This window comes from Microcaecilia unicolor, chromosome 2 (assembly GCF_901765095.1).
Source record: "Microcaecilia unicolor chromosome 2, aMicUni1.1, whole genome shotgun sequence".
NCBI classification, from domain to species: domain Eukaryota; kingdom Metazoa; phylum Chordata; class Amphibia; order Gymnophiona; family Siphonopidae; genus Microcaecilia; species Microcaecilia unicolor.
Window position 1 is genome coordinate 12,467,851 of NC_044032.1, and position 27,888 is coordinate 12,495,738.

Below are 27,888 nucleotides of genomic sequence, written 5' to 3' on the forward strand. Positions count from 1 at the left end.
TGAGTTTATATTGTTGGGCAGACTAGATGGACCCTACAGGTCTTTATCTGCCGCCATCTGCTATGTTACTATGTTCCAAATCTGGATGAATTTCTAGGAGTATAATGGTGTGTTTCCAGAACAAGAATTGGGAATTCAGTAATCGTTAAGGCACTTTGGACTGATAAAAGATCATCACTGCTGAGGAAAGATATAAACTCCAGTCTCTGACTATGAAGGCACAATCGATCTCTCAGTAAGGAAGGTTCAGTAAATGTTCAAAGTGTTTTAGTGAGGAAGCTTCAGTGAATATTCTGAGAAGAATTACTGGAACATTAAAGGTGTCTCAGTGAGAGAGGTTGATATTTCCATGAAAAAATATAAAATAATGTTCTGGATATCAATGATGAGAACTAGAAGAATTGGTTTGAATATGGAAAATGAAAAGTATAATTTAACTGGAGAACCAAATATGGAAGAATATAGAATGTTCTAGATGTTAACATTGGTGATGAACAGAGCAGCACCATGCATATCTAAAAGAAAATGGCTTTGAATGGCTATTTCAAGATGATCAATGTAGTTTTCCAAAAGGAAAGAGAATTTGTGAAAAGTTCCAGATGGGATGTTGGGTGGATATTTGAAAGTAGAAAATCAGAGGAGGGTTTTGGATGAATGTCTCTGTGAGATGGATGAGAAGAAAGTCCAGGGTGGAAGCATCAGCAAGAAGTATTCCAGGAATGTTTCAAATGGATGTTCTACTGAAGAGGAGCAGAGGAATGTTCCAGATGAATGTCTTCATAAGATATCCTAGAAGACGGATCTAGAGGGATGTCATAGGGAGGAGAAACAGAGGAGCGAGTTTCATAGATATCTAGAGACAGCAATAGAAATGTAGAATATAACGGTATACAAGAGCCAGAATACCCACTTCCATTGCCTCATTTGCTTGTCTTTCCAATGTCACAGACCTCAGATAATCTTTGGCTTTCTTTTAACAGACATATTTGATAAATGTTCAAATGGATGTCCCGAGAAGGAGAACAGGAGGAAGGTTATAGATAAATTCTTCAGTCAACAGGAGAGTGGTCTGGATGAATTACTCTGTAAGAAGGGATGAAGGTATCAACTGAGGCCTCAGATGAATCAGCAGAATGTTCTAGATGGATGTCTATATGAGAGGATGGATGGACAACTCTTAGCAGAAGGATCAGGATGTAATGGTGGAACTTGTACCTTCTCTCATGCCTGCAATATAATAAGAACATAAATCAATGCTAATCCCAAGTATCACTTATTCTGCACCCAATACTGGGGCATATCTGGCTACCTAACACTAGGACATTGCCTGTCAGCTAATACCAGACTACCAATAATAATCCCACTTCCTGAAAATAATGTTTTAAGGCCCATTTTCTATAGAACCCAGAGATTAGAATTGATTAGCAGCCATTTTTGAAAGGTACACATGGATAAAATGATCAGCACAAATATATACCCAGCAACTGCACATAGAAGTGGTGATTTTGCAACTTCCATGTGTATCCGGTGCTGCTTCTACATGTAGCTGCCTCCTCTTAAGAAACTGACATATGTAAATGCCACCACTTAAGTAGTTAGGCTGAAATTTTAATGTGGTTTCATTTTGGAGTTGGAAATAAACAAGGATGTATTAAAGAGAATGATTCCCTTAATCTCTTGTATAAAGCCCAATCCTTTTAAAAATCTATGCATGGCTCTGAGCTGGCATAAAACCCAACATGGGCGTTGTTCCCCATACACGTGTGTTCCTTTTGTGAAATAAGAAATACACGTGTACAGTTTGGCACTATCCAAGCCCCATTGAAATCATGAGCCCTTGAAATGTAAGCCGCATTGAGCCTGCCATGAGTTGGAAAGCGCGGGGTACAAATGTAACAAAACAAAAAAAAAATCTCTTTCTGCTGTTGATCTCTATATGTAAATATCGGCTTTCTAAAATTTTTTACATGTTATGCAATCTACATATGCAAATGCTGTATTTACACATGGAGATGCTTGTAAAATAGAAGCCTTCATTTAACAATGCAAAAAACTAGTCCATACTCTAGCATGCCATCGTGCACCTTCTTTGGGTGGGTCTAATGTCTCATAACAAGATACAACCACATTTCAAAATGCTGAACAGGACAGATGTGCCCCTAAATATTAATAGGACCTGTATATTACCTTTAGGAGAATAGGGAAAGTAAGAGTATAACTCACAGAGCAGGAAACGGCGGAGGTTGTGTCTGGATCCACCAGAGAGAAAATAGCTCCAGGCTGCAGTTGCCATCATTAGAACGTAGGCAGGAACCAGGCTACCAATATACCTGGGATTTAAAAGTGTCTGGAAAGAGGAGAAGAAATGAAAATACAATCAAGAGCTATCCCAACCTAAAAATAGGAAGAGAAATAGTTGAGGGTACTCAGTGCACAGACAGGAGGACTGATGGCTCTTTCAGTCTATAGAAAGAAGGAAGAGAGGAGAGGAAACTGACAGCTTTGTGAGTAGAGAAGAGAAGAAAAGGTGGCCAAGGCCTGTGCCAGTCTACAAAGAGCAGGAAAAATGGCTGAGGGTTTCAGTGCATGGAGAAGAGAAGAGAGTCCTGAGGGCTCTTTCAGTGTGCGGAAAGGAGAAATGTGTGCAGACAGGAGGAGACTTATGGCCAAGAGCTGTCAATGAAGAGATGGCCAAGGGACTCTTATGTTTATAAAGAGGAGGAGTAATGACCAAAAGGTCTTTAGAGATGAGCAAATATTATTAGTAGTATTATTGTGTGCAAACAGTCCTGTGTGTGGTCATCCAGCCAACAGCAGCCTCACTGGCTCTATGAAGTGGTCAAACCACTGTCCAGCTGGGTCAGTGGACAGCAGTCAATGACATGAGATACTGTAGTTCTCCACAATCACACTATCTCCCATCTCTTGAGGCAGACTTTGCAATGACCCTGACCTGTGCAAAAGTGGTTGAGGAGGGGCCATTGATGATGGGGGAGATTAAATCCTGGCTTCCATTCCCCTCGCCAATCAGCCACCATATCTAAGTGTTCCTTGTTTCTCCAAAGACATGTCATGAGATAAGACAGTATGCCAGCATCTATGAGACACCATGCAATAGGACTCAGGATGATTACATATCTTCTGGTTAAGCTTTGCCATTACAGCCCTTCAACACGGTTCAAGAGGTTCAATGTTAGATAGAACAGGAAGCATTATGTATGACACGACACCCTTCCTGCTATGTTCCTGTTAAGCTTTGGCTTTAGGGACAAATTAATGCTGTTGCTTGCAGACCGAATCCTCATATAGTCCCCCATTATAATGGGAATTACTAAGTGGTGGTAGTCCCTCCCTAGAGTTACTGGGGGGAGGGAACTGGCTGTAATGGAGAGCTATGAGAAGCCCAACCCAGTATTCATGGGACAGTGTGGAGGGAAATGTCCCTGGGTTATTGAATGACAGTAAGGGAGAAGGTTAGAGTTTATAAATAATGTTGGTGGGGCTTGCACGAGGTATTTGGTTGCCCCTCCGGGACTTGTAGGAAGAGGGGATGTCCCAGAAATGTCAATGACCTAAGTAAGGCTGGTTAAAAGAGGAACCTATTGCCAACCATAGCAATAACTGGAGTATGAGGAGAGCTCTTGGTGGGTGAAGGGGAGCCCGGTTCGGGAGCAAGAACAGGGAAGAGCCTGTTCAAGGCCAGAGGGTGCAGCTCATGAAGTGCATCTCTGGAGAAGAGGACAGACAAGGAGATCAGGTCCCAGAGCAGTTTGCTTGTGACAACCAGTGCTACAAGAACAGCCTTAGATTAGGTAGCCCAAAGGGATGGGAAAGGACTGGAGGAGTTGTAGATTTGTATATAATGTAAGACTGTTAAGAGCAGCTGTTTATTAAGTGGAGGAGACGGTAAACATATGGTCTTGGAGTGGCAGGATAGTTGGGTTTTTTAACCAAATAATAGATGCACATAAGGATTTGTAAAGTTTGGATCAACTGCCTGGCTGAGTGTGGTCAAGGGCTTTCTCAGAGAGAAGAGAGCAAGAAAGGAGGGATGACTGAGGACTCTCTGTGACCAGAAAGGAGGAGAGATGGCTGAGGACTCTTTTGTGATCAGATAGGAGGACAGATTGCTGAGGGATCTCTGAGTGCCGAAAGACAGAAAGAGGAGGGATAACTGAGGGCTGTCTGAGACCAAAGAGGAGAAGAAATGGCTGAGTGTGGTCAAGGGCTTTCTCAGAGAGAAGAGAGCAAGAAAGGAGGGATGACTGAGGACTCTCTGTGACCAGAGAAAAAGAGAGATGGCCAAGGGTTCTCTGAGACCGAAGAGACATCTGAGGGCTAGCTGAGAGTAAGAGATGGCTGAGGGGGGTGGGTCTCTGAGTGCCGAGAGAGAGAGGGGGGGAGGAGGAGGGATAGCTGAGGGCTGTCTGAGACCAAAGAGAAGAATAGATGGCTGAGTGTGGTCAAGGGCTTTCTCAGAGAGAAGAGAGCAAGAAAGGAGGGATGACTGAGGACTCTCTGTGACCAGAGAAAAAGAGAGATGGCCAAGGGTTCTCTGAGACCGAAGAGACATCTGAGGGCTAGCTGAGAGTAAGAGATGGCTGAGGGGGGTGGGTCTCTGAGTGCCGAGAGAGAGAGGGGGGGAGGAGGAGGGATAGCTGAGGGCTGTCTGAGACCAAAGAGAAGAATAGATGGCTGAGTGTGGTCAAGGGCTTTCTCAGAGAGAAGAGAGCAAGAAAGGAGGGATGACTGAGGACTCTCTGTGACCAGAGAAAAAGAGAGATGGCCAAGGGTTCTCTGAGACCGAAGAGACATCTGAGGGCTAGCTGAGAGTAAGAGATGGCTGAGGGGGGTGGGTCTCTGAGTGCTGAGAGAGAGAGGGGGGGGGAGGAGGAGGGATAGCTGAGGGCTGTCTGAAACCAAAGAGAAGAATAGATGGCTGAGTGTGGTCAAGGGCTTTCTCAGAGAGAAGAGAGCAAGAAAGGAGGGATGACTGAGGACTCTCTGTGACCAGAGAAAAAGAGAGATGGCCAAGGGTTCTCTGAGACCGAAGAGACATCTGAGGGCTAGCTGAGAGTAAGAGATGGCTGAGGGGGGTGGGTCTCTGAGTGCCGAGAGAGAGAGGGGGGGAGGAGGAGGGATAGCTGAGGGCTGTCTGAGACCAAAGAGAAGAATAGATGGCTGAGTGTGGTCAAGGGCTTTCTCAGAGAGAAGAGAGCAAGAAAGGAGGGATGACTGAGGACTCTCTGTGACCAGAGAAAAAGAGAGATGGCCAAGGGTTCTCTGAGACCGAAGAGACATCTGAGGGCTAGCTGAGAGTAAGAGATGGCTGAGGGGGGTGGGTCTCTGAGTGCCGAGAGAGAGAGGGGGGGAGGAGGAGGGATAGCTGAGGGCTGTCTGAGACCAAAGAGAAGAATAGATGGCTGAGTGTGGTCAAGGGCTTTCTCAGAGAGAAGAGAGCAAGAAAGGAGGGATGACTGAGGACTCTCTGTGACCAGAGAAAAAGAGAGATGGCCAAGGGTTCTCTGAGACCGAAGAGACATCTGAGGGCTAGCTGAGAGTAAGAGATGGCTGAGGGGGGTGGGTCTCTGAGTGCCGAGAGAGAGAGGGGGGGAGGAGGAGGGATAGCTGAGGGCTGTCTGAGACCAAAGAGAAGAATAGATGGCTGAGTGTGGTCAAGGGCTTTCTCAGAGAGAAGAGAGCAAGAAAGGAGGGATGACTGAGGACTCTCTGTGACCAGAGAAAAAGAGAGATGGCCAAGGGTTCTCTGAGACCGAAGAGACATCTGAGGGCTAGCTGAGAGTAAGAGATGGCTGAGGGGGGTGGGTCTCTGAGTGCCGAGAGAGAGAGGGGGGGAGGAGGAGGGATAGCTGAGGGCTGTCTGAGACCAAAGAGAAGAATAGATGGCTGAGTGTGGTCAAGGGCTTTCTCAGAGAGAAGAGAGCAAGAAAGGAGGGATGACTGAGGACTCTCTGTGACCAGAGAAAAAGAGAGATGGCCAAGGGTTCTCTGAGACCGAAGAGACATCTGAGGGCTAGCTGAGAGTAAGAGATGGCTGAGGGGGGTGGGTCTCTGAGTGCTGAGAGAGAGAGGGGGGGGGAGGAGGAGGGATAGCTGAGGGCTGTCTGAAACCAAAGAGAAGAATAGATGGCTGAGTGTGGTCAAGGGCTTTCTCAGAGAGAAGAGAGCAAGAAAGGAGGGATGACTGAGGACTCTCTGTGACCAGAGAAAAAGAGAGATGGCCAAGGGTTCTCTGAGACCGAAGAGACATCTGAGGGCTAGCTGAGAGTAAGAGATGGCTGAGGGGGGTGGGTCTCTGAGTGCCGAGAGAGAGAGGGGGGGAGGAGGAGGGATAGCTGAGGGCTGTCTGAGACCAAAGAGAAGAATAGATGGCTGAGTGTGGTCAAGGGCTTTCTCAGAGAGAAGAGAGCAAGAAAGGAGGGATGACTGAGGACTCTCTGTGACCAGAGAAAAAGAGAGATGGCCAAGGGTTCTCTGAGACCGAAGAGACATCTGAGGGCTAGCTGAGAGTAAGAGATGGCTGAGGGGGGTGGGTCTCTGAGTGCCGAGAGAGAGAGGGGGGGAGGAGGAGGGATAGCTGAGGGCTGTCTGAGACCAAAGAGAAGAATAGATGGCTGAGTGTGGTCAAGGGCTTTCTCAGAGAGAAGAGAGCAAGAAAGGAGGGATGACTGAGGACTCTCTGTGACCAGAGAAAAAGAGAGATGGCCAAGGGTTCTCTGAGACCGAAGAGACATCTGAGGGCTAGCTGAGAGTAAGAGATGGCTGAGGGGGGTGGGTCTCTGAGTGCTGAGAGAGAGAGGGGGGGGGAGGAGGAGGGATAGCTGAGGGCTGTCTGAAACCAAAGAGAAGAATAGATGGCTGAGTGTGGTCAAGGGCTTTCTCAGAGAGAAGAGAGCAAGAAAGGAGGGATGACTGAGGACTCTCTGTGACCAGAGAAAAAGAGAGATGGCCAAGGGTTCTCTGAGACCGAAGAGACATCTGAGGGCTAGCTGAGAGTAAGAGATGGCTGAGGGGGGTGGGTCTCTGAGTGCCGAGAGAGAGAGGGGGGGAGGAGGAGGGATAGCTGAGGGCTGTCTGAGACCAAAGAGAAGAATAGATGGCTGAGTGTGGTCAAGGGCTTTCTCAGAGAGAAGAGAGCAAGAAAGGAGGGATGACTGAGGACTCTCTGTGGCCAGAGAAAAAGAGAGATAGCCAAGGGCTCTATGAGACAGAAGAGACATCTGAGGGCGAGAGAGAGAGGGGGGTGGAGGAGGAGGGATAACTGAGGGCTGTCTGAGACCAAAGAGGAGAAGAAATGGCTGACAGATGTCTGTGTTCAAGTTCATACTTACCAGTCCTGAGACAAGGAGGTGAGTGGCAATGACAGCAAGAATCTCCCACCAGGCTCGTGTTTCACAGCCATGGAAGAAAAGGATTCCCCAGAAGGTGTGAAGGAGGGTGAGCACCATGGTCATGAAAGCTGCAGAGGCAGGTGGGGAAGGAGGAAATTCAGAAAGTGAAATGGAGCACATCGAATCCACTTTAAGATAAAGAGAAACTGCATTTTCTAATCATGTCCTAGAAATTCATGTACTCAGAAAATAGATTTTTCTGGTCTGTCAGAATTAGCCTTAACTTTAACTTAACGGTCAGTTCTCCAGGGTCTGTCTCTCAGGAGAAAACAAGCGAGGACTGAAGTCACTGCACACTGGCTGAAATATAATCATTGAAAGTTAAGTCTGGAAAGAACTGGAGTGAGTGCAGTAAAATTTTATTTTTTGTTACATTTGTAGCCCGCACTTTCCCACACATGGCAGGCAATGGAGGGTTAAGTGACTTGCCCAGAGTCACAAGGAGCTGCCTGTGCCAGGAATCAAACTCAGTTCCCCAGGACCAAAGTCCAACACCCTAACCACTAGGCCACTCCTCCATCGGTTGAGTGTTAATAAAAATAATAGTGGCATTTATAACCCTCTTCTACCCATCAGGATCAAGACAAGGAACTGAAAGACCATGTCCTCAACTTATAACCCCTGGACACCGTGATTGTTCTTTCTGTGATACTATGTAATTCCATACTATGTAAGCCGCACTGAGCCTGAGCCATAAATAATGGTGGAATGTAAGTATTCACTAACTAAATACAGGTACAGGGGAGGGTAGAATTTGCAGACTTTGATGATAATAAGAACTAACTTCTAATTAAATCTTCATAATAGTCTAAATGTGCTGGTGGCATATCAAATATTATAAAGGCTGGGTCTAATGGGACTTCTTTTTGAATGAAATGTTTACTCAAAAGGATTGAACACGTGGACTTTCCCATCACATATATGCCACGTTCCCCAAAGTATCCCAACCTCTCCAACATAAAGGAGAAGATTGTGGCTGCCAGTTATGTCGTCCATGTGTTATAAAGATAAGCTAAATAAAGCTGGGCAGGTTGCAGGAATGGAGAGGATAAACCATAGAAATAAACTCGATTCTGATTCCTTTTATTCCACTAGACAGCTTGTTTGGATGTTTCAGACCTTACTAGAGGTGGACTGACCATTCGGGCAACTAGGCAATGCCTGAGGTCCTAGAGGCTCTGCCCGGATGCCCAGTCCTACCTTTAAAGGCTCGCCCCTGGTGATCTAGTGGCCTCTGTGGGGGTGGGGGGGTGGGGGTGGGGGGGGGGGGGGAGGGGACATGTTCTTTCCTTCCTGCTGTACTGCTGCTATTCCCCCTGCCTGGCACCACCGTACTTTAAAAATGGTGGCTGAGACTGTGAAGATCTGCGAGACTACCGCGGGAAGTCTAGGCTGCCATTTTGAAAACACGGTGGCACCAGCAGGAAGGGGAACAAGCTACCCCTTCCCCCCCCCCTCTGCAGAGACCACCAGGGTCCTTCAGGTAGAACCGGGCAGCGGGGGCGTTGGCTGCCGTGGTAGGGGGCCCAAACCACTGTCAGCCACCCCTGGACCTTACTCCAGGAATAACGCAGGTAGGTATAACTTCCTTTTTGAAATGTAGTGGATGGGGGTGGAGCCCTCATTTTCCTACTTTTTTTTGTTGAATTGAAGCATCTCTGCCTTTTTTCTCCCCATTGTTGGTTCCTTCTATAATCTTAAATAAATATAATCTGGAAGCACTAATCACCTGGAGCAGAGGACTTGGAGATTAAGATAGGGAACCTTTTATTAAAGCTTAGTGGGCGCTAACAGAATCAGTTCATGCTAAATGCTAAGAAACTCTTAGATATAAAATGGGGTTCTTAGCATTTAGACTTGCCTTACTAAGCTTTAGTAAAAAAAAGGGTCCCTGAGTGACTAGTGCAGAAAATCAATGCTACGCCCATAACTTATTCTCCACACTAAGTGCTGCCCCTGCTGCCGTTCACTTTTCAGTCTTCTAAATTCAGGAGTTAAGTGGTATTTTGAGCATAAATTTAGTCACTCACCCTTAATAAATTTGCAGAGATGCCAATTTAGGGGCATAACTCTCATAAACACCCCAGACTACATCCTTCCGGTCTCAGACAGCCTGAAAATTCTGGGAGTCACAATTGACCGAAATCTCACACTTGAAGAACATGCGAAAAACACAGCAAAGAAGATGTTCTACTCAATGTGGAAACTTAAAAGAATCAAACCTTTCTTCCCAAGGGAAGTATTCCGCAGTCTAGTACAATCAATGGTGCTAAGCCATCTAGACTACTGCAATGCCATCTATGCCGGATGCAAAGAACAAATCATTAAGAAGCTTCAAATCGCTCAAAACACGGCAGCCAGACTCATATTTGGAAAAAACGAAATACGAAAGCGCCAAACCCCTGAGAGAAAAACTACACTGGCTCCCTTTAAAAGAATGAATCGCGTTCAAAGTCTGCACCCTGGTCAACAAAATCATTTACGGGGAAGCCCCGACCTATATGCCAGACCTTATAGACCTGCCTATGAGGAATGCAAAGAGATCATCACGGACATACCTCAATCTCCACTATCCTAACTGCAAAAGGCTAAAATACAAATCCACATACGTGACCAGCTTCTCATACATCTGCACGCAGCTAAGGAATGCACTACCGAAGGCCATAAAAACAACGCAAGACCTAACCATCTTCAGAAGGCTAATGAAAACAGATCTCTTCAAGAAGGCATACCATAAATATCCATCTTAATTCAATAATAACACTACACACGATCTATACAAAACCGAAATCTTATCACATGACAAACGCTACCACCCTAAACCTTATGTAAAATAATGACCTAATATAGATCATAATCCAAGTTATTATTCAGGAACCTTCATGCAATACCATAATGTATTCTTCTTGACCATGAATGTACACACATGACATATATATATACCATGATATACTCCATATATGTGATGTTCCATGTATGTTACCATGTATGTATGCACCTTAACGCAATACCATCTGTAATTATGTTAACCGGAAATGGCAACCGCCATTACGGCAAATGTAAGCCACATTGAGCCTGCAAATTGGTGGGAAAATGTGGGATACAAATGCTACAAATAAATAAATAAAATAAATCCTTTGAATATAAAGCCCATAAGAACTGATATACTGGGTCAAATCAAAAGGTCCATCTAGCCCCGTATCCTGTTTCCAACAGTGGCCAATCCAGGCAGTAGCACAGCCAGGAATTTTTTTATAGGGGGTGCATCTCCCCCGCACACCCCCCTGTCCTCCCACGATCCCCATCTCCTCTGCTCCTCACACACACACCCCTCCAGTATCTTAAAATCACGTCCACTCCAGTCTTTGCCTGGACAGCAGCACTCATAGGTTGCACTAGGACTTTGGCTTTGAACCATCCTGCCCTTCACAAAACAGGAAGTTGCATCAGAAGGGGAAGGCCAGTTCAGACAGGAAGTCCTGGTGCAGGCCACAGGCAGTCTATGACTGCCACTGCTGCTGCCCCAGTGAACCCTGTAGCAGAGATGATTTTAAGGTACAGAGGGGGGGGGGGGGGGGCATGTACGTAATATTTGCTTGCTACACTACTATTATGTTTCATCCAGGAGCATAGCTAGACATGCCATTTTGGGTGGGCCCCGAGTTAACTTGGGTGGGCCCTTCCCACGCCTAACCCTGTACATACAGTTTTTTTAAAACTTTCATTCTGCCCCTGCTATCATCATCTTTCTCCCCCTCCACCTAGCATCTGCTCCTCTATCCCCCCCCCCCCCTCCCCATCTACCTCCAAGCCATCGCCGGCAGCACTTCCAGTAAGCAACCTACATCGGCCCTGCAGGCTTCCCTCTACCACGTCCCCTCCAGTGAAGAAACAGAAAGTGACATCATCAAGGGCGGGTTTCAGCAGAGGGAAGCCTGCAGGGCTGGTACACGTTGTTTACTGGAATCACTGTCGGCGATGGCTCAAAGGTAGATGATGGTGGGGTGAGCGTTCACAGAGAGACGGGTAGCTCCCATGAGAGAAAGGGAGAGAGAGAGGAGTGAGGCACCGCTAATGAAATGCTTTGGGTGCCACTAGACTGGGTGGGCCTGAAGCAAGAATGGGTGGGCCTGTGCCCACCCAGGCCCACCCGTAGCTATGCCACTGGTTTCATCATTATCATGTAACCCAACATCCTTATGTAATACTAAATGTATATTCTCATATATTTCCACCATTCATGATGTATTGTAAGCCACATTGAGCGTGCAAAGAGATGGGAAAATGTGGGATACAAATGCAATAAATAAATAAACACATACACCTAGTATAAATATACCACTAAATCCAGGTCACAAGTAACATAGTAACATAGTAGATGATGGCAGAAAAAGACCCGCATGGTCCATCTAGTCTGCCCAAGACAAACTCATATGTGTATACCTTACCTTGAATTTGTACCTGTCCTTTTCAGGGCACAGACCATATAAGTCTGCCCAGCAGTATTTCCCACCTCCCAACCACCAGTCCCGCCTCCCTGACAGAATCCCCCCCAAAATAGCAAGATTCCATGAAGTGGTTTTCCCCAGGTCTACTTTAATAGCGGTTTATGGACTTTACCTCCAGCAATTTATCCTAAGTTTTTAAAACCTAGTTATATTAACTGTTTTGACCACATCCTCTGGCAACAAGTTCCAGACCTTAACTTGCATTGAGTAGAAATAAATATATTTGATTTTTTTTTTTAAGAAAGATGTACTTCTCTCTTACCTGAAGTAAGAAAATAGAGGGAATGATCCCCAAATATCCCCACATTTCCAGGCCCAATGCTTTCGGAGAGGATATTCACCACCGAGAAAGCTCCACTCATGAGTCCAAAGCCCAGTCCTGCCACTGTTGAGAGAGGACATATAATAACTACAGACATGTAGAGGCAGTATTACGTGTCTATGAAATGCAGACTCGAGAATCCTAAAAACGAGTGGGAAAAGCATGTGGCACATTGCTCATGGAATTCTTTCCAACTCCTCTGCATGAGAATGCATATGTGTTGTAGTAGTGGGTACATATTTGTGTGTATCCGTACATGTGTGTCTCTGTGTTGGTATGTAGATGTTTCCTTTCTGTATGTCTGTGATAATAAGGAGACGTCAGGGGAAGGTAGTTTGAAAGGGATGGAAATGTTTATCACAATGTTACAGTGAACCAAGATATTTATACTGCAGCTGCTACTTCCATAGAAATATATTCTGGCATTTTTTCTCAGAAGGGGTTGATTTATCTTCTGCCCTCCACCAGATGCAGAAACTTCCTCCATGTTACTTCCTCCCTTCTGTGACTAAAGCTGCCATCCAGTGCTCCGCCCCCACCACCTTCCCATTGGCTGGATCCTACCCACGGTTTGTGTGACTAGAGCTGCTTTCAAATGCTCCGCCCCCACCACCTTCCCATTGGCTGGATCCTATCCATGGTCTGTGTGAATAGTGCTCTGCATCCACTACCTTCCCAGTGGCTGGATCCTAGCCACGGTTTGTGTGACTAGAGCTGCCTTTCAAATGCTCCGCCCCACCACCTTCCCATTGGCTGGATCCTACCCACGGTTTGTGTGACTAGAGCTGCCTTTCAAATGCTCTGCCCCCACCACTTTCCCATTGGCTGGATCCTATCCATGGTCTGTGTGAATAGTGCTCTGCGTCCACTACCTTCCCTGTGGCTGGATACTATCCACGGTTTGTGTGACTAGAGCTGCCTTTCAAATGCTCCACCCCCACCACCTTCCCAGTGGCTGGATCCTATCCACGGTTTGTGTGACTAGAGCTGCCTTTCAAATGCTCCGCCCCCACCACCTTCCCAGTGGCTGGATCCTATCCACGGTTTGTGTGACTAGAGCTGCCTTTCAAATGCTCTGCCCCCACCACCTTCCCATTGGCTGGATCCTAACCACGGTTTGTGTGACTAGAGCTGCCTTTCAAATGCTCCGCCCCACCACCTTCCCATTGGCTGGATCCTACCCACGGTTTGTGTGACTAGAGCTGCCTTTCAAATGCTCTGCCCCCACCACTTTCCCATTGGCTGGATCCTATCCATGGTCTGTGTGAATAGTGCTCTGCATCCACTACCTTCCCAGTGGCTGGATCCTAACCACGGTTTGTGTGACTAGAGCTGCTTTTCAAATGCTCCGCCCCACCACCTTCCCAGTGGCTGGATCCTATCCACAGTTTGTGTGACTAGAGCTGCCTTTCAAATGCTCCGCCCCCACCACCTTCCCATTGGCTGGATCCTATCCACAGTTTGTGTGACTAGAGCTGCCTTTCAAATGCTCCGCCCCACCACCTTCCCATTGGCTGGATCCTACCCACGGTTTGTGTGACTAGAGCTGCCTTTCAAATGCTCTGCCCCCACCACTTTCCCATTGGCTGGATCCTATCCATGGTCTGTGTGAATAGTGCTCTGCATCCACTACCTTCCCAGTGGCTGGATCCTAGCCACGGTTTGTGTGACTAGAGCTGCCTTTCAAATGCTCCACCCCCACCACCTTCCCAGTGGCTGGATCCTATCCACGGTTTGTGTGACTAGAGCTGCCTTTCAAATGCTCCGCCCCCACCACCTTCCCAGTGGCTGGATCCTATCCACGGTTTGTGTGACTAGAGCTGCCTTTCAAATGCTCTGCCCCCACCACCTTCCCATTGGCTGGATCCTAACCACGGTTTGTGTGACTAGAGCTGCCTTTCAAATGCTCCGCCCCCACCACCTTCCCATTGGCTGGATCCTATCCATGGTCTGTGTGAATAGTGCTCTGCGTCCACTACCTTCCCAGTGGCTGGATCCTAACCACGGTTTGTGTGACTAGAGCTGCTTTTCAAATGCTCCGCCCCACCACCTTCCCAGTGGCTGGATCCTATCCACAGTTTGTGTGACTAGAGCTGCCTTTCAAATGCTCCGCCCCCACCACCTTCCCATTGGCTGGATCCTATCCACAGTTTGTGTGACTAGAGCTGCCTTTCAAATGCTCCACCCCCACCACCTTCCCATTGGCTGGATCCTATCCAGGGTTTGTGTGACTAGAGCTGCCTTTCAAATGCTCCGCCCCCACCACCTTCCCATTGGCTGGATCCTATCCACAGTTTGTGTGACTAGAGCTGCCTTTCAAATGCTCCGCCCCCACCACCTTCCCATTGGCTGGATCCTATCCATGGTCTGTGTGAATAGTGCTCTGCGTCCACTACCTTCCCAGTGGCTGGATCCTATCCACGGTTTGTGTGACTAGAGCTGCCTTTCAAATGCTCCGCCCCCACCACCTTCCCATTGGCTGGATCCTATCCACAGTTTGTGTGACTAGAGCTGCCTTTCAAATGCTCCGCCCCACCACCTTCCCATTGGCTGGATCCTACCCACGGTTTGTGTGACTAGAGCTGCCTTTCAAATGCTCTGCCCCCACCACTTTCCCATTGGCTGGATCCTATCCATGGTCTGTGTGAATAGTGCTCTGCATCCACTACCTTCCCAGTGGCTGGATCCTAGCCACGGTTTGTGTGACTAGAGCTGCCTTTCAAATGCTCCGCCCCACCACCTTCCCATTGGCTGGATCCTATCCACAGTTTGTGTGACTAGAGCTGCCTTTCAAATGCTCCGCCCCCACCACCTTCCCATTGGCTGGATCCTATCCATGGTCTGTGTGAATAGTGCTCTGCGTCCACTACCTTCCCAGTGGCTGGATACTATCCACGGTTTGTGTGACTAGAGCTGCCTTTCAAATGCTCCGCCCCCACCACCTTCCCAGTGGCTGGATCCTATCCACGGTTTGTGTGACTAGAGCTGCCTTTCAAATGCTCTGCCCCCACCACCTTCCCATTGGCTGGATCCTAACCACGGTTTGTGTGACTAGAGCTGCCTTTCAAATGCTCCGCCCCCACCACCTTCCCATTGGCTGGATCCTATCCATGGTCTGTGTGAATAGTGCTCTGCGTCCACTACCTTCCCAGTGGCTGGATCCTAACCACGGTTTGTGTGACTAGAGCTGCTTTTCAAATGCTCCGCCCCACCACCTTCCCAGTGGCTGGATCCTATCCACAGTTTGTGTGACTAGAGCTGCCTTTCAAATGCTCCGCCCCCACCACCTTCCCATTGGCTGGATCCTATCCACAGTTTGTGTGACTAGAGCTGCCTTTCAAATGCTCCGCCCTCACCACCTTCCCATTGGCTGGATCCTATCCACAGTTTGTGTGACTAGAGCTGCCTTTCAAATGCTCCACCCCCACCACCTTCCCATTGGCTGGATCCTATCCAGGGTTTGTGTGACTAGAGCTGCCTTTCAAATGCTCCGCCCCCACCACCTTCCCATTGGCTGGATCCTAGCCACGGTTTGTGTGACTAGAGCTGCCTTTCAAATGCTCCGCCCCCACCACCTTCCCATTGGCTGGATCCTATCCATGGTCTGTGTACAGCACTGTGTATATCTAGTAACACTATAGAAATGATCAGTAGTAAGTAGGGAAGACAGAAAGCTTTTTGCCTGCAACATGGCTCTATCAGTTCAGTGCAGAAGAAAATATTGGAGAAGCTAATGCTCACCGTAAGCCATCTGTTGGATTGAGATTGGAGATTGTCCATCATCACTAAGAGCAGCGAGGCCTTCGTTTGCCTTTCTAAGGATAGAAGAACAATTCTATCATCGGGGGCATAAGAAGTACGATTGCAAAACTCTTCAATTCTGAGCAGTGGCCCTCTTGCCTAGTAGTGGTGAAGATGGGAAAATGGACAGAAGATGATCTAAGGCATTAGAAATATCATGTCGATTGGGGTATGCACTGATTGGGTCAGAAAGCTGAAGTAGATCTGGAAACTGTAAGGGAAACAGAAGGTGCTCAAGGGCGAGGTTGGCTGCATGCTGGAGTATGTAAAACCTGGAAGGGAAGAGAGGGGTGGGGATAGCATCTTACTCTGCAAAAAGGCTCAACTTAGATCACATCTGGGGTATGACTAGAATTCAGGACCTCACACTTCAAAATGTAGAAAAAACTTCAAGGGATGATTCTTAAGAAGAAGAAATGGCTACCTACCCATCCACATGAGTGGCCACATCACTGGTGTTACCCATTCCAGAGCAGACTGAAAGCCCCGACAATTTCCTACCCCTTGTCTGTTCTTCTCACTTCCCTAGTTATCCCACATTCTGTAGCCCAAATGCAGACATGAATGAGAGACATTGACTTACCTGAGCAGCTTGTAGTAGATAAACCGAAAGAGCTCTTGCAGCAATACTGAGAAAAACAGACCAAAAATGAGGAGCCCCTTCTGCAGCAGGTGGTTGGTGGGATCACTGGCCTTAATTCCAATGAACCAAACCAGTGAGGACAGGAGCAGAGACAACAGCCAAAAGAAGGCTCTGAAAACGAGGCAGGCAGGAGGGTTAGTTGTGTCCATACCCCAGCCCAGAAACCCCAACTCAGCAGAAAACAGGCTCCATTACCAGTGTTGCATAGTAACTAAGTAAATGTAAGTAGTTACTGTACTTAAGTAAACGTTTTGTTACTTGTAAAGAAGTATCGGAGAACATTTGTTACTTTTACTAAAGTAAGAATTTTGCCAGTTTTTACTACTTTTAATCAGTTACATCTGATGCTTCCAGTTAAGAGTAAAAGGTAAAACTGGAAATGAGATGTAAATGATGATTCCTTTGTAAACCAAATGAAACAGCAAAACCAGGAACAGGATTTTGCTTTTGCAAACCTCATCATGCAACCAGTGGATCATTTCATCTTAAGTTTTGCTGGTTGCAATGTCTCTATCACAACAGACTGCTGGTCATCCCATGGAAAATTTTACATTGGGGTGACTGTCCACTGGCTTGATAAGAGTCTATAGGGAGGGTGTCTGCTTCTTGACAATCTTGCATCAGTTTTCGAAGCTATTCAAACAGAGTTTGTGATCAGGTGAAAAATTGTTACAAGAACAGACAATGATTCCAACTTTATGAAAACCTTCTTTGTAACTAGACAGCACGATGATGACGATCCAAGTGATGAATTAAACCGCACCACTTCTAATGCAGATGATAATGACAATATATTCCGTATAGCAATCTTTGCTATACGGAAGCCAAGTGTTTCAGAGATTCCCTTGATCAAAACCTGCAGAACCAGCCTGGCCTGATTTGAAGGAACCTTTTATTAGACTGAACAATCCACTTTCTGCTAGTGCAGCTGTTGATCACCTTTTTAGCTGTGCTGGATTAATGACTCAAAGTGAACTCCCAGGAGTGATGGCCATTTTCAAAAATGTAGTTTTATTAAATGCAAATTGGACTGAATTGTAGAGCAATAACGTTGTTAGGATAAAACATTAACAATAGTTGCATTCATGGTAGTTGCAATACTTTTACTTTTTAGTCAAAAAGTATTATATTAGGTAATAACTTTTTTACTTAAGTAAATTTTGAAATATGTTCTTCACTGTACTTTTACTTAAGTACTTTCACCAACACTTACACCATTACCTCTATGACACATTAAATACCCTGATTCAATACCCCATGATACTCAGAATGGGTAAAGGATAATGGGGGAACATAAGAGTAGCCATACTGGGTCAGACCAATTGTCCATCTAGTCCAGTATCCTGTTTCCAAACAGTGGCCAAGCCAGGTCACAAGTACCTGGCAGAAGCCCAAATAGTAGTAACATTCCATGCCACCAATCCTATGGCAAGCAGTGGTTTCCCCGTGTCTGTCTGAATAGCAGACTATGGACTTGGGACTTCTCCAAACATTTTTTTAAACCCAGATATGCTAACCACCATTACTACATCCTCTGGCAAAGAGATTCAGAGCTTAACTATTTGTTGAGTGAAAAAATATCTCCTCCTATTTGTTTTAAACGTGTCTCCATATAACTTAATATACTGCCTTTCTGTGGAACAGCTAAAGTGGTTTGTTTATTCCATGCAAGTACTTTTTCTGTCCCTATTGGGCTCACAATCTGTTTTTACTACTTATCATTTCTATAGCACTACTAGATGTACACAGCGTTGTACACTTGAACGTGAAGAGACAGTCCCTGCTCGACAGAGCTTGCAATCTAATTAGGACAGACAAGAGATAAGGGAATATTAAAGTGAGGATGATAAAATAAGGGTTCTGAACAAGTAAATAAGGGTTAGGAGTTAAAAGCAGCATCAAAAAGGTGGGCTTTTAGCTTAGATTTGAAGACGGCCAGAGAGAGAGCTTAACGTACCAGGCATATGGTGCCGTAAGATAAAAGGAACGGAGTCTGGAGTTAGCAGTGGAGGAGAAGTGTGCAGATAAGAGAGATTTACCCAGTGAACGGAGTTCCCGGGGAGGAATGTAGGGAGAGATGAGAGTGGAAAGGTACTGAGGAGCTGCAGAGTGAATGCACTTATAGGTCTATAAGAGGAGTTTGAACTGTATGCGGAAACGGATAGGAAGTCAGTGAAGTGACTTGAGGAGAGGGCTAATATGAGCATAACGACACTGGTGGAATATTAGTCGTGCAGCAGAATTTTGAACAGATTAAAGAGGAGAGAGATGGCTAAGTGGGAGACCTATGAGAAGCAAGTTGCAATAGTCTAAGCGAGAGGTGATCAGAGTGTGGATGAGGGTTCTGGTAGTGTGCTCGGACAGGGCGAATTTTGCTGATAAGTACATAAGTAATGCCATACTGGGAAAAGACCAAGGGTCCATCGAGCCCAGCATCCTGTCCACAACAGCGGCCAATCCAGGCCAAGGGCACCTGGCAAGCTTCCCAAACGTACAAACATTCTATACATGTTATTCCTGGAATTTTGGAGTTTTCCAAGTCCGTTTAGTAGCGGTTTATGGACTTGTCCTTTAGGAAACCGTCCAACCCCTTTTTAAACTCTGCTAAGCTAACCGCCTTCACCACTTTCTCCGGCAACGAATTCCAGAGTTTAATTACGTTGGGTGAAGAAAATTTTTCTCCGATTTGTTTTAAATTTACTACACTGTAGTTTCATCGCATGCCCCCTAGTCCTAGTATTTTTGGAAAGCGTGAACAGACGCTTCACATCCACCTGTTCCACTCCACTCATTATTTTATATACCTCTATCATGTCTCCCCCTCAGCCGTCTCTTCTTAAAGCTGTATAGCCCTAGCCTCCTTAGTCTTTCTTCATAGGGAAGTCATCCCATCCCCGCTATCATTTTAGTCGCCCTTCGCTGCACCTTTTCCAATTCTACTATATCTTTCTTGAGATGCAGCGAGCAGAATTGAACACAATACTCAAGGTGCGGTCGCACCATGGAGCGATACAACGGCATTATAACATCCTCACACCTGTTTTCCATACCTTTCCTGATAATACCCAACATTCTATTCGCTTTCTTAGCCGCAGCAGCACACTGAGCAGAAGGTTTCAGTGTGTTATCGACGACGACACCCAGATCCCTTTCCTGGTCCGCAACTCCCAACGTGGAACCTTGCATGACGTAGCCATAATTCGGGTTCTTTTTTCCCACATGCATCACCTTGCACTTGCTCACATTAACATCATCTGCCATTTAGCCGCCCAGTCTCCCAGTCTCGTAAGGTCCTCTTGTAATTTTTCACAATCCTGTCGCGATTTAACGACTTTGAATAACTTTGTGTCAACAGCAAATTTAATTACCTCGCTAGTTACTCCCATCTCTAAATCATTTATAAATATATTAAAAAGCAGTGGTCCTAGCACGGACCCCTGAGGAACCCCACTAACTACCCTTCTCCATTGTGAATACTGCCCATTTAACCCCACTCTCTGTTTCCTATCCTTCAACCAGTTTTTAATCCACAATAGGACATTTCCTCCTATCCCATGACCCTCCAATTTCCTCTGTAGCCTTTCATGAGGTACCTTGTCAAACGCCTTTTGAAAATCCAGATACACAATATCAACCGACTCCCCTTTGTCCACATGTTTGTTCACTCCTTCAAAGAATTGAAGTAAATTGGTCAGGCAAGATTTCCCCACACAAAAGCCATGCTGACTTGGTCTCAGTAATCCATGTCCTCGGATGTGCTCTGTAATTTTGTTTTTGATAATAGCCTCTACCATTTTCCCCGGCACCGACGTCAGACTCACCGGTCTATAATTTCCCTGATCTCCCCTGGAGCCTTTTTTAAAAATGGGCGTTACATTGGCCACCCTCCAATCTTCCGGTACCACGCTCGATTTTAAGGATAAGTTGCATATCACTAGCAGTAGCTCCGCAAGCTCGTTTTTCAGTTCTATCAGTACTCTAGGATGAATACCATCCGGTCCAGGAGATTTGCTACTCTTCAGTTTGCCGAACTGCCCCATTACGTCCTCCAGGTTTACCGTGAAGTCAGTAAGTTTCTCCGACTCGTCCGCTTGAAATACCATTTCCGACACCGGTATCCCACCCAAATCTTCCTCGGTGAAGACCGAAGCAAAGAATTCATTCAGTCTCTCCGCTACGTCTTTGTCTTCCTTGATCGCCCCTTTTACCCCTCGGTCATCCAGCGGCCCAACCGATTCTTTTGCCAGCTTCCTGCTTTTAATATACCGAAAAAATTTTTTACTATGTTTTTTTGCCTCTAATGCTATCTTTTTTTCATACTCCCTCTTGGCCTTCTTAATCTGCGCCTTGCATTTGCTTTGACACTCCTTATGCTGTTTCTTGTTATTTTCAGACGGTTCCTTCTTCCATTTTCTGAAGGCGTTTCTTTTAGCCCTAATATCTTCCTTCACCTCACTTTTCAACCAGGCCGGGTGTCTTTTGAACTTCCGTCTTTCTTTTCTAATTCGTGGAATATGTATGGCCTGGGCCTCCAGGATGGTATTTTTGAACAGCGTCCACGCCTGTTGTACAGTTTTTACTCTCTCAGTTGCCCCCCTAAGTTTTTTTTTTACTGTTCTTCTCATTTTATCATAGTCTCCTTTTTTAAAGTTAAACGCTAACGTATTTGACTTTCTGTGTACAGTTACTTCAAGGTTGATGTCAAAACTGATCATATTATGGTCACTGTTATCAAGCGGCCCCAGTACCATAACGTCCCTCACCAGATCATGCGCTCCACTAAGGACCAAGTCTAGAATTTTTCCTTCTCTCGTCGGCTCCTGCACCAGTTGCTCCATAAAGCTGTCCTTGATTTCATCAAGGAATTGTATCTCTGTATTATAGAGAAAGAAACGACAGGTTTTAGCAGTCTGCTGAATATGTGTAAAGAAGGAGAGGGAGTAGTCAAAGATGACCCCAAGGTTACGAGCTGATGAGACAGGAAGGATAAGAGTGTTATCCACAGAAATAGAGAATGGGGTAGGAGGAGAGGTTGGTTTAGGGGGAAAGATAAGAAGCTCAGTCAGAACGCTTATTTTATCATCCTCACTTTAATATTCCCTTACCTCTTGTTTGTCCTGTTTGTCCTAATTAGATTGTAAGCTCTGTCGAGTAGGGACTGTCTCTTCATGTTCAAATGTACAGCGCTGCGTACGTCTAGTAGCGCTTTAGAAATGATAAGTAGTAGTAGTAGAGTCAATGAACTGTTTCTGAAAACAATTCAGCTCAGATAAAAATAATGTTCATCACACCATGATACTCTTAATACTGTGACTCAGCAAGGGACGCCCTCCATTTCCATCTGATACTCAGTATGAAATACTCCCCATTACCCCAAGTTACTCTGTATATCACACCCTTATTACCAGATGACACTTACATCAACTCAACAAGGAATGTCCTTCAAAGCCCCATGTCACTCCAAATTCTCCAACTCATGACCCTGTTTTCCTTCAAATGGAAGAATACTCCCAGAATATTTTGGCTTCTCTGGAAGCTGAGACATATAAGATCATGCTTTGAAGTAGGTGTTTTTCAACTGATTGTACTGTGGCACCAGGATTATTGTAATTGTATTTATTTTGCCTGCAGCGCATGGATCATCAAAGAATTAGGAGCCGGCTCTGTGGGTGGTTGAGCACCTCCAATATTGAGAAAATTCCTTGTATTTGTCCAAGGAGGGGTTATTTGCACTGGGCTTAGCACCCCAATCATTTTGAAAAGTTGGCTCCAAAACACAGCAGCCCACCTTATATTTCTGTCTCCCAGGGTTGCTACTGCCAAGCCACTACTGGGCAAGTGGCATGGGCTACCAACAGGAGCTCGCTGAGTCTTCAAGTTGTGCTGTATGGTGTTGTTGATTGTATATGGTCGAGCGCTGAATGATGTAACATCCTGAATTACTGGCAAACCATGTATAGAAGACAAAACTTAATTACCAACTCAAAAAAAACTTTTTTGTCCATATATAGAGCAGTGGCGTAGCCAAGGGTGGGCTCGGGTGGGCCCAGGCCCATCCACTTTGGGTTCAGGCCCACCCAGTGGCAACACATCTATAATGTGGCTGGCAGGGATTCCCAAGCCCCCCACCAGTCGAAAACTCCCAACTGTCCCTCCTGCATACCCTTTAAATAGCAGATCTTTGCCTGCAGCAGGCAGTGACTGATACATACTGTTCACACCGGTCCCACAGCCTTCCCTCTGATGTATTCCCGCCTATACGGAAACAGGAAGTTGCATCAGAGGAAAGGCTATGGGGCCAGCATGCGTATTAGTTGCTGCTCGCTGTTGGTGAAAATCTGCTATTTAAAAGGTATTCAGGCAAGGGCGGATGTTTGAGAGACCATATGGCATGCAGGCAAGAGAGGGAGAGACCAAATCACTTGTGGGACAAGGCGGAGTTCTTCTGCCCACCCATCTTGGGCCCAGGCCCACCCAAATTTGGGTGTCTGGCTACGCCCCTGATATAGAGAGAAAGAGGGTACTGTTCTGATAACCAATATTTTAAATAGCCTTTAAATGAATGAGCCGCAACTGCCCAGTGTACAACCTCATTTATTGGTTATCAGAACAGTGCCCTCTTTCTCTCTATATATGGACAAAAAACGTTTTTTGATGTGGTGATCTTTAGGAGTGTTCAAGCACTATTTGACTTAAGAGTTCCCGTCACCCCAGGGTCTGATCTATAAATCAGAATTCTCACGGCAATTTGCGTACTCTGCTGCCACCTGGTGGAATACCTTACCCTTAAATATTAGTGTTTCCGTAAACTGCTAGAAAGCTGGCTGTTGTTTAGTTGACTTTTTCAAAATTATAAAACTTTTGGTATAAGCAGCCTAAAAATGATATCTGTAATGAAATGTAATATTAATTAACTAGCAGAGCCAGCAAAAAACCTGTTTCTGACCTGAGAACAATGTTAGTACCGTCAGTAAAGTCTTTGACCATAGTGCAGTTAAACAATGATCGTTGAGAGTTTTAAGAAGCAGTTCATTGACTCTGTGCTTTATATTTAATGACTGCCAAACTGAGCTGCAGAGTTCTGAGTGCCATTGGCGGGGGGAGTTCCTCCGCTGGAAGGGCATGGGGAGTTGAGTTGGGGGGGGGTGCACTGGAAGGGGTGTGGAAGGGTTGGAGAGAACATTTCATGCCACACATTTTTTGAGACACCCACCCAAAATCTACTGATGTGGCCACCCACTGTGGAGGTACTTCTATTCCTGGATTCCTTCTATTTAGGCGCTCAAAGGATGGGTAGTAAGGGTGGAATTTTAAAATGTAGGTGTCCAGGCCCCATTATAGAAGTACCAATAATTCACTATCAGAGCTGGCATACATGCAGGTACTTAAATGCAGCAGGGATGTGGGCAACTTGCAGTATTCTGTCAGTTGTAAATGGGAGGACATAAGTACATAAGTAATGCCACACTGGGAAAAGACCAAAGGTCCATCGAGCCCAGCATCCTGTCCATGACAGTGGCCAATCCAGGCCAAGGGCACATGGCAAACTTCCCAAACATACAAACATTCTATACATGTTATTCCTGGAATTGTGGATTTTTCCCAAGTCCATTTAATAGCGGTTTATGGACTTGTCCTTTAGGAAACCGTCTAACCCCTTTTTAAACTCTGCTAAGCTAACCGCCTTCACCACATTCTCCGGCAATGAATTCCAGAGTTTAATTACGTGTTGGGTGAAGAAAAGTTTTCTCCCATTTGTTTTAAATTTACTACACAGTAGTTTCATCGCATGCCCCCTAGTCCTAGTATTTTTGGAAAGCGTGAACAGACGCTTCACATCCACCTGTTCCACTCCACTCATTATTTTATATACCTCTATCATGTCTCCCCTCAGCGGTCTCTTCTCCAAGCTGTATAGCCCTAGCCTCCTTAGTCTTTCTTCATAGGGAAGTTGTCCCATCCCCACTATCGTTTTAGTCGATTTTAAGCGATCCACAAAATCCAAAGCGCCAGATCACACAAGGAAAAGCTCCTTTATTCATGTAAAATGTGCTGGCATTTGATTAACATTAAGCCTATGACATGTGTTTGTTTTATTAGTTACATTATTTATTTATATCATGATTATTTTTTACTAACATATATAATCTCACATTCATTATTGATTTAATCTACAATTGAGAATGAATGTGAATGTTGGGCAGACTGGATGGACTATTCAGGTCTTTATCTGCCGTTACTTACTATGTTCTTTGTTCTGTTTGTTATGAGTTGTTATAGCCCCTGACGCTGCCCTTGCGTGGGCAAAACACGGCCAGTGTTGGGCTTACTTTAATTTTAGTCCTCACATGAATAAAGTGTTTTAAAGGACCTTTTCCTTTTGTGATGTGCTCTTTTATACCACTGAGTTGCAAATGGGAGTCCTACCTATGATCCACCCATGTGTATCCCCCTCCCCCAAATATGAACTATGTAAGATAGTCACATACTTAGAGAATAGCACTTAGGCAGAATACTGGTTATACACACCTGCATCTGTATATACTGGTATTCTAAACACCCAATGAGTCGCCAAAAAATCAAACAGGATGCTAGGAATTATCAGGAGAGATATGCAAAAGAAGACCAAGAATATTATAATGGCTCTGTATCGCTCCATGGTGCGACCTCACCTTGTGTATTGCATTCAATTCTGGTTGTCGTATCTCAAAAAAGATATAGCAGAATTAGAAAAGGTTCAAAGAAGAGCAACCAAAACGATAAAGGGGATGAAACTCCTCTCATATGAGGAAAGGCTAAAGAGGTTAGGGCTCTTCAGCTTGGAAAAGAGATGGATGAGGGGAGATATGATTGAGGTCTACAAACTCCTGAGTGGTGTAGAGTGAGTAGAAATGAATTGATTTTTCACTCTTTCAAAAAGAACAGATACTAGGAGACACTCAATGAAGTTACATGGAAATACTTTTAAAACAAATAGGAGGAAATATTTTTTTCACGCAGAGAATAGTTAAGCTCTGGAACTCACTGTTGGAGGATGTGGTAACAGTGGTGTATCTGGGTTTAAAAAAGGTTTGGACAAGTTCCTGGAAGAAAAGTCCATAGTCTGTTATTGAGATGGTCATGGGGGAAGCTACTGCTTGCCCTGGGATTGGTAGCATGGAATGTTGCTACTAATTTCCCGTCCTTGAGTACCTTAGCAGCCCTCCAACTCTGGTCATCACTTATCTCAATGTGGTGCTGTAAATCACAGGACAGAGAGGGACAGAATACCCCAACTCATCACTCTTACCATCCCTCCAAGAGGAGCCAAAATGATCTTAATTGAAATGTAATTGAAGTTTAAGGTAGCTAACCAGGTTCCTGCTAGTACAGGGACCTCTTGCTGCAATGACTTACCCTGCAACGAGAATGATGACTCGAAGGGGGTCTTTGACAACTGTGAAAAGAAAAAGTCCCAAAGATGGGCCAAAAGCGATGAAAGTGCATCCAAAAAAGATGGGAAGCGTCATCTCCACAGTTCAGCTTGAGCTCCAGGTGTTTTGACAGGGAACTAGAAAGCGTCAAAGATCCAGAGAGCACAGTCAAAAGAGTAAATCTCCAGATTCGTCAGCAGGACTCCTCAGGAACAGGGAGTACAGAGTATTCCAGGAATGGTCCCCTGTGAACCCGACCTGAGCAGGAATCCTCAGGAATTAGGAGTGTAGAGTATCAACAATGGTCCCTGTGAACTTGAACTGAGCAGGAATCCTCGGTAGTTAGGTGTGTAGAGTATTCCAGGAACAGTCCTTGTAAACTCAACCTGAGCAGGAATCCTCAGGAGTTAGGAGTGTAGAGATTTCAGAAAGAGTCCCAGTGAGCCCCAACTGAGCAGGACTCCTCAGGAGTATTTCAGGAATAGCCCCATGGATTACAAAGAACTGTAAATGTAGACTATTTCTGAAAATTTCCTGAAAAACTTGAGAAGGGACCCTGAGAGACCCAAGGAAACAAAATACTGGTGTATGGCAATGTTGTTCTGGCTGGAGAGCAGATACTACACCTCTAGTCCTATCTAGATGAGGTTCAGAGGACCTATCTGCCAGTCACTATTTGTGAATAGGGAAAGATGGTCCTATCCTAATCCCTTTCTTTGGAATAGGGGTTGTGCGGTTGTGTCCCTGAGTCTTCTCTTTGTAGACAAGTTGAGGAGATTATATCCCTAAGCCTCTTGAATCTTCTATGCCTGTAGATGGGGTGATGGTCTGTTCTTCAGCCCCTGTCTACAGATGGATTGAGGAGGTTGTGTCCCTGAGTCCTCTGTGGATGTGAAGCGGAGAATGTGACCCTGAGCCTGCTGTGTGGAAATGGGGAAAAGGAATGAGATTTTGGATGTAGCTCGTGTCTTTCAGTAGTAGTTTAAGGCAGTTTATATTCTAGTATTGTACGTTTTTAATGGGATGAGAGGGCAGTGTCCCTGAGCTGTATCCCTGAGTCTCCTTTCTGTGTTTTTGGAGAGGAAAATATGATCCCAAGCCCCCTCTCTGTATATGATGAGAAAGAGCTGTGTCCCTCCCTTCTCTCCTTGTAGATGTGGTGATGGGTTCTATCCCTGAGTCTCTTCTCTGTGTTTAGGGATAGCAGAGTATGTGACCCTGAGTCCCCTGCCTGTGATTAAGGAGTAGCAAATTTGAGCCTAAGTTTCTGTCAGCAGATGGGGTTAGGTTTACACACCTGAGTCTGAAGATGTGCTGAAAGGAGTTCCCTGTCTGCAGATGGAACGAGGGATTGTGTTCCTCTGCTCTCTCTCTAAAGGTGGGGCAAAGGGTTGTGTCCTTTGACTCGTTCTATGTAGATGGAGTGATGGGGTCGTGTCACTCAGCTCAGCTCTTTCTGTTTAGATAGGGTGAGGGGTTGTGTTCCTCGGCTCTCCCTGTAATGATGGGGTAAGGGGTATGTATAACTCAGTCTTTTATCTGCAGAAATGGGAAATGGGAAGTTGAATATGACCTCGAGTCCTCAGTTTCTTCGTGTCCTCGGAGTTTGCCCTATGTGTAGGGAAGCTTTAAGTGACAGGTGCAATAGTCAGCAGGTCCCTAGCCCTCCACCAGGGTCCTCCTGTCTGCCTGTCTCTGTGTCTGTTTGTCTCTCACTTACCCCCCAGGTCCCTGCTCCCTCTGTTTTCATCCCTTTTCTGGCCCTCTCAGTCTCAAAGTGCCTTCCGGG

General features: G+C 45.7%; 1 protein-coding gene across 1 annotated transcript; it reads right to left on the reverse strand.

Moving 5' to 3' along the window:
* LOC115462773 (gamma-secretase subunit Aph-1b-like) lies at positions 1 to 27,881 on the reverse strand. The gene is made up of 7 exons (XM_030192760.1): positions 26,083 to 27,881; positions 16,627 to 16,797; positions 15,984 to 16,057; positions 12,183 to 12,305; positions 7,353 to 7,480; positions 2,224 to 2,347; positions 1 to 1,227 (listed from the first exon to the last, which is right to left on the reverse strand). The coding sequence occupies exons 1-7, from the start codon at positions 26,193 to 26,195 to the stop codon at positions 1,190 to 1,192; spliced, it is 771 nt and encodes a 256-aa protein (XP_030048620.1). The 5' UTR covers positions 26,196 to 27,881; the 3' UTR covers positions 1 to 1,189.
* Between the last annotated feature and the right edge of the window lie 7 nt (positions 27,882 to 27,888).

Bases quoted from the DNA above. Each gene is read 5' to 3' on its own strand.
- LOC115462773 (XM_030192760.1), bottom strand. From the start codon at position 26,195: ATGACGCTTCCCATCTTTTTTGGATGCACTTTCATCGCTTTTGGCCCA. The intron at 16,058-16,626 runs GTAAGTCAATGT...TTCTATCCTTAG, and splicing joins ATCTACTACAAGCTGCTCAG to AAAGGCAAACGAAGGCCTCG. The intron at 7,481-12,182 runs GTAAGAGAGAAG...CTGCCTCTGCAG, and splicing joins CCTCTATTTTCTTACTTCAG to CTTTCATGACCATGGTGCTC.